At 39.7% G+C, this 6864-nt stretch overlaps 1 protein-coding gene across 1 annotated transcript in view; it reads right to left on the reverse strand.

The window, feature by feature from the left end:
• Positions 1-464: 464 nt before the first annotated feature.
• Positions 465-6864, reverse strand: part of mtpn (myotrophin) — a 9576-nt gene continuing 3176 nt past the window's right edge. The window contains exons 2-3 of the mRNA XM_046072213.1: positions 3450-3563; positions 465-1207 (exon numbers count right to left, since the gene is read on the reverse strand). Of these exons, the coding sequence (XP_045928169.1) occupies positions 1007-1207; positions 3450-3563 (315 nt within the window). The 3' untranslated portion in view covers positions 465-1006. The remainder of the gene's footprint in view (positions 1208-3449; positions 3564-6864) is intronic.

Below are 6864 nucleotides of genomic sequence, written 5' to 3' on the forward strand. Positions count from 1 at the left end.
TTTGAATTGCCTTGTTGTTGAAATGTGCTATACAAATAAACTTACCTTGCCTATAGAAGAGCCGTGGGAAGAACTGTTAATAGTCAACAACTGATTTACCAGGGGACAATTCACAATACATGTATTGCAACAGTACTGTTAGTATATTATAGTATTTTAATACCCTGCTGTTGCAATACATTTGTGATTTGTCATATATGTCCCATAAATAACTGTACATGCATTTAAATATTTCTACATGGATCTCTGCATGATAAATCAAATTCAGTGACACTGAGTAAACTTAAATGCTTCAAATGTAAAACACAGAATTCTGAAAAATTTAAACAGAAAACATGGAAAAATTAGGATGGATTTCATAATAAAGTAGCTGTTGTGGACCCCATTTCTGTGACATTCGTTGTCACAATTCCACTGTAGTCTGGCTCATTTGGGCAGTGGTGAAAGAACTCCACCAGCCTAGATGAGCAGAAGATATGTCATTTATATGTATATGACTGGTGTGCAAACATTCAGGTAAGACATGCAAGAAGAGGCACTGACATTCTACCTCCACCTACAAATGAGGCGTTCTATTTGACTGTGATGGAGATGCACAAATCTTGTTTTCTTCTGCTGGATGACGTTTGTTGGATTGGACATTCATTATGGTATGCTCATTATTCAGCTGCATTTCTACATCCTATGCCAGCTGTGCCTGACTCAGTATTGTCTCTCTCCTCACAGCTGTGACTGTGTGCGCACATTCCCACATGCATCTTTTTGACTGAGGTGAAATTTAAGATAGTTCCAGAGCTAAAGAACTGAGGGAGGCTGGGGTGGATGAATGAGGAAGACATTTAGATGGAGCAAAGGCCTGAGCACCTCTGAAACTGAAACTGCTTAAAAACAGACACAAAACAAGTGAACAGCAGTAATACTGTGCAATGTACAATGAACATTCCAGCACAGCCTCCACAGGACTGAGTTAAAGGGCCTTTTGTCCAATGAGTTACCTCATCAGCACTCACGGCTCACATAGAGCCACTGACAAATCAACAGGCACTGAGTGGTGAAGGACACCAAGCACTTCTGTGCGGAGATTCAGATGTATGATTTGAGCATGCTCAAAAAAAGTACCAACCTTTTCTAGCAGGACCTTGACGCAGGAGAGGTGACCCTCGAAACAGGCAGAGATCAGTGGAGTGAGCCCGTGTTTGTCTGGAGCCTGTATGGGGAGCGGGTGGGAAAGTCGTCAGTGGGAGAAAAAATAACAAAGGAGAACCTCACAGAATTTTTTGGAGAAAAGCTTCATATATCAGCAGATCATAGGAACATCTGCATTCCTACTCAGTGCTACATTCCTCTTTTATCAAGACTAAATAAGAAAAATAAATCCTCAAAGCAAAGTTTTAGTCCCCTGTAAAACTTATCATGTTCAGAAATTATAAGAACAGGGTATACACAGACACACACACACACACAGGAATCCTCAAGTAAAACTCAATACCTTTTAAGACCTTTTCAACATATTTTAAGACTGCTGCGCCACTTTGAGCTATAACCAGTTCAGTCAGCAACACACCTTTAAAAGGGACATTGGGGAGTTTTAAAAAGGAATTTAAGTTGGTTCAAACTAGATAATGTTAGCTCTCCTGCAAACGCCGACCAGTTGATAACCACCTGACAGTTTTTAAAAATTTATTTTCAGGCATAAATATGTAAAGTGTATGCTGTTGGTTGCAATCTGAAACCTTAATGCTAGAAGCCACTAAAACTACACAACGCACCTTTAACTTACATTTACTTTTTTTTGTGATAACTTTCATCGACCACTGTATAAATACAACAAAATTCAAATACGCCAGAAGGGAACAAAGTTTGAGAATAAATAGAGAAATGGATAATGTTAGTAGTGTAAGGCAGTGTAGCACAGACATTCGCGATCAACAGCTGCTGTCTGCATCCTATAGCTGATTTGTGTAAATGTTTTAGTACAATGACTTCAGTTAAACAGATGTAAAATAGAACAAGGAGAACATGTTGGTCTCAGGAGGAGGAGGCTAAAAGTTTTGCTCTGGCTAAATCTACAGGGGCTTTATCCACAACCTGGAGAAGGAACTAGTATAAATGAGTGTATAAGTATAACATTTAATATAATGTTTATTGTTAATATTGATTGATATATTAACATCATACAATTATTATATCTATTATAATTTTATATAATAGTATATAGTTTACCACTGTTACATTAATTCTAGTTACAGCAGTTTCATTTTGGGTTTTTTTTATTCATTAAAATGTTCTACATGGTAATGTTAGTCTATTTAATTTTAAGTAGGCTACTAACTCATCAATAATCGTAACTATTCATGCAGAATGATGAGTTCATTTGGAAAGCTGTGGCACATCAAACTTTTTTTTTTATATCCTGCTCTATTCAGGCTGTGGCTGAATGGAGCAGGCTATGTGACATAAATAAGTTCACCCACTCTTTTACCATACAAACCCTTTAGGCAAAATATCTAGAAAATTTAATACCTTGTTAAATGGTGAGTAAGACTTTAATACTTTTTATTGGCCTTAATTTTTGCAAAACCGATTTATTACCCTTTAAGACTTTTTAAGACCTTGCGGACACCATGAAGAAAGCTTACTGTGCTGCAAATCTATATTTATCTCCTTATTTTTAATCTCATATTTCAGTTGCTGAGCTGGTTTCCAATAGAAAGGCAAGGCAAGACTGACTTTTGGTACACCTTTAGATCCTTGTGTCTGTAAAGACTGAACCAGCGGACCCTTTGCTGTTGAGCTGCTGTGTCCAGCATCCTTGAGCATCAGCAAGCACCCTAGAAACTCTATAGAACACAATTGATCTACAAATAACAGACAATCATCTAGGCCTTGTAAATTGTAGTGCAAATTGTTTATCCAATGTTGGACTCACATTTATCACAAAGCTCTGCTTCCTGCCATGGCTAGATGTGTACAGGAGTTCACAGGTTCATGCAGCTGCTTTGCACATACAATTCTGCTGGTTACTGAACACGAATATGAGACCTTTAGAAAAACCTGCAAATTATGAAAGAGCTCCTTCCAAATTACAGATGTCAATACTGTTGGATAGTTAAGTGCCCTTTTAGTGGATATAGATCAAACTACTGCAACACCACTAGAAGAGACTGTTGAGGCTCAGGGGGCCAATCAGGGTAAATGTGAGGCCTGGTAAGCCTAGACAGTTTTTGAATGAGAGAATGGACAATGGCTGAAACAGCATACGATGAATTGGTTTTAACTGCTGGACTACTTTAGTTCAAACAAACTGATAATGCTCATGCCAAATCAAGCAGTTAAAAAATAGGCTTAGACGATGAAAGGTACTGTTATTTTTGTGGTCACTGCAACCTTGGATAGCCGGCAAATTAATGCAAAAAGAATGTGAGGGTAGCTTGTAGCTGTAGTCTTACATTGACATCTGCTCCCTTAGAGATGAGGAACACCACCACATCTGTCTGACCAAAGTCTGCAGCGTAATGCAGGGGCTTCCTCCCACCTTCCAGGGTCCGGTTTACATCTTCAGCCTGAAAGAGAGGAAGACAACTGAAATCAATAAACTCAGTGTTGTGACAAGCCAACAATATGCATTCAAAAAGAGATCTGGGCGGATCTTTAACTTGAAAACGGAAACCCTCACTGTTGATACAAACATACTGAAATTCAGTGACAAACAAGTGCATGCACTATCCTCTCCCCTTCACTTTCCTGCTGTGGTACTTTTAGACCTCAGACTGTCAGCCAAGATAAAAGACATACACACCCATCACCCTTTCTCGTTCCCGTACCACACTAACCACACACGCACGCACACCACAGTGCGTGCCAGGTGGCTCTCCAGTAATAATACCTAATGGAAGACATATCAGTCACAAATGTGGCTGTCAGTTCTAGTTTTCTCAAAACTGTACATGATTAACTATTTGTCTGGCTAAAAGATAGAGGCAAGTGGGGCAATTTTCATTAATTCATTAGCTGAGAAAATGTGCCTCCATAAGAAATTATAGGAGTAGAATTTTCTAAGGCTATGGAAAGCAGGAGGTAGGGCTGCCTGATTTGGAGAATAAGTCATATTGCGATTCGATTATAATGGAAGAAATGGTACTGTGAGTCTACTTGCTTAATTATCAAGGGATGCACAAAATACTGACATTTTGAAATGTGTATTTCTCAACTTGAACAAAGTTGTTGTTGTAAATATTGTTTATTGTTCAAGTAAAACAGATTTAAAAACAGAACAAGGGGAGCAAATAGCTTTACGGAGGAGGTGGCTAGAAGCAGCAAATATTGGCACACTGGCACCGGCTCAATGTACATCTGTCTAATGCAGAGTCTCCATCCATAACCTGGAGGAGGAACTGTACATGAGTTTATTATAGGAGTGTAATTGTACACAAAAATCTTGGTTTCGTTATGTACCTCGGTTTTGAAGTCACGGTTCAGTTTATTTTCGGTACAGTAAGGGAAACAAATCCAAACATTAAATTGCTGCTGGTTTATTATGAACTTTTGTAAACATCCAAATTAGTTAACAATTTTTTAAACAAACTTCCTAATTACACATAAGTAAATTACATCAAATAAAAAATAAGAAATAATAAACTGCTGCAAAGTAACAAGTTCTACACTAAATAAAATATTCTCAAAACAATACCACATATAGCTAACAAAATATAATAAAAAATATATAATATGGATTACAGTGCAGCATTCTTCTTATTCCTTTATTCCATCAATGAGCATTATCAATCCCAGCTTGAAGAAAAAAAACACAAAAAACTTTTTTGAAGTCTAAAGTCTGTTTAAATGCCGAAAGGCGTTTGCACTGTGTTCGTTTTTGTTTTCCCTCCTTGTTGCAGTGACGTTCTCCTTCGTGTGATACCATTAATGAGTTAGCAATTTTGACGTGTTGCTAGAAACATACGCGATCACTACTGCGAAATGGCGGCCGACTGCTTTCGTCTTATCGACTTGTCAGTTGTTATGTTTCACTGCAAACGGAAGTGTTCCCAAACAGAAGACCTTGACAATAAGGGAAGGTTTTCAAGCTCTGGCTTCTCTGCACTGGCCGTGATGCTTAATGGTGCTTTCAGACCAAAAGCAAAGCGAGCGTTCGGGGTGGTGAGTTTACATACAAAGTCAATGCAAAGATGCGTAGAGCCGCGATTTCCTTTCGGGTGGCGCGAAGCGACGCGAAGGGGGGCGGTGCCAGTGACGCGAAGCGAAGGCAACGCGAAGGATTCGCATGGCGCTGAATCGCGATAGCCTATCAACATTGAGATTGTCTGTACGTCCCCGACAGCTTCAGAGCGTTGTGTGGAGAAGGCCAGGCAGAGCGGGTGACTGAAAATCTGCTGGCCGACGAAGAGCTGCTAAACTTGGGAGAGAGGAGCAGGGAGCAGCGCTCCAGCTTTTGGAAATAAACACCTGTAGTTGGACTGGATTATGCTCTGACAACTACGTTGTTTGCTCGCGGGAGGAGCTTGGAGTAAACTGCTTTTATTAAATTAGCTTTTTACTTTAGTTTTTGGGATTACAACGTTGATTTATCTTCACTCGAGCTTCTCAGCAGCACATCTGTGCACATCCGGTTACAGTGTTGTTAGTGCCGTTTGGTACTACTTCATATTTATATAAAAACCGGACAAAACTGGACATCGCTGGGAGAAAATAAAGTGAGGAGGTTGAAATACCTGGTGAGTTCAGAAAATATGTAACTTTATTCCAGCGTATGTAACTTTATAGTTGCACTTTACTGTGAAAAAAGATAGCATAGCCCTGATCGATCCGAACTCCATTCAGAAAACAAACATTTTAGAAGTTGTTGTCCTGCTGTCTTGCTGACAGACCTGAATTCATACGTTTAACAAATCTGCATCATATTGTAGTTAATTTGGCATCAGTTTGAGCCATTTAATCACAGCAAATTGTTTACTTTGGGTTGATACAGCTGTAGTAACGGTGAGTTGTGTTTATTCCGGGTTTATTCGCGTTGTGTGTGAACACTCAGTAGTTGTCCAGCGATAAAACCCCCGTGAGGAGAGCGTTGCGTGGATTAAATTCTCGTTTGATCTGAATGCCGCATAAGTCACTAGTTACTGAAAGGCTAGGCTAAAGCTGCTGCTTGAGTAGCGCTGTAGCACACAAGAACAACCGGAGCGCCGCCATTTCTCCCGGTGGCAAGTCCGACAACGTTTTGAATGATTAGTGGTGGGGCGGGGAGGGGGGTTATGGTAGGTTGTGTCTTAAAACGTGTACACTGCTCATAAAACATTTTTCTCATTGCACGTAGGCTGATCTGTTTTTAGGGGCACATGCCCGGTGTGGTCGGAAATAATGAGCAGACAGCAGCGCACACACAGAAGAGTGTCTCACACACTTTCACTGTTTTATCAAATTGCACACTTTCTGCAGTTATGTAATCGCACATGACGATTGCCATTGTGATTAGATTAATTGTGCAGCCCTACTCCACTGAAGGTCAAGTACACCACACTGAAGACAATTCTTCATTTTACACCCAATCCCACTGAATCTATTAGCAATGATGGATATCTAACCTCGACCTCTTGTGATAGTGTTTAAATGTCACCACACTATAGAAATGGACAAAGCACTGCAGTTGTTCATACCCAGACAGCCTATGACATACACTAGGACCGTCAGAAATGAGAAAACAATCCAAGTTAATGGAAGCGTCTGAAAGTAAACTAATATCAAATTCTGCTCAAAATTCAGCAACTATTATCAGGGCTTAAGCTGATGATACACAGAGCAACTTTTAGAGCAATGGTGCTGGGCAATGTTCCCGTCAATGGTAATGAGTAA

The sequence above is a fragment of the Micropterus dolomieu genome, linkage group LG16 (genome assembly GCF_021292245.1).
Source record: "Micropterus dolomieu isolate WLL.071019.BEF.003 ecotype Adirondacks linkage group LG16, ASM2129224v1, whole genome shotgun sequence".
NCBI lineage: Eukaryota > Metazoa > Chordata > Actinopteri > Centrarchiformes > Centrarchidae > Micropterus > Micropterus dolomieu.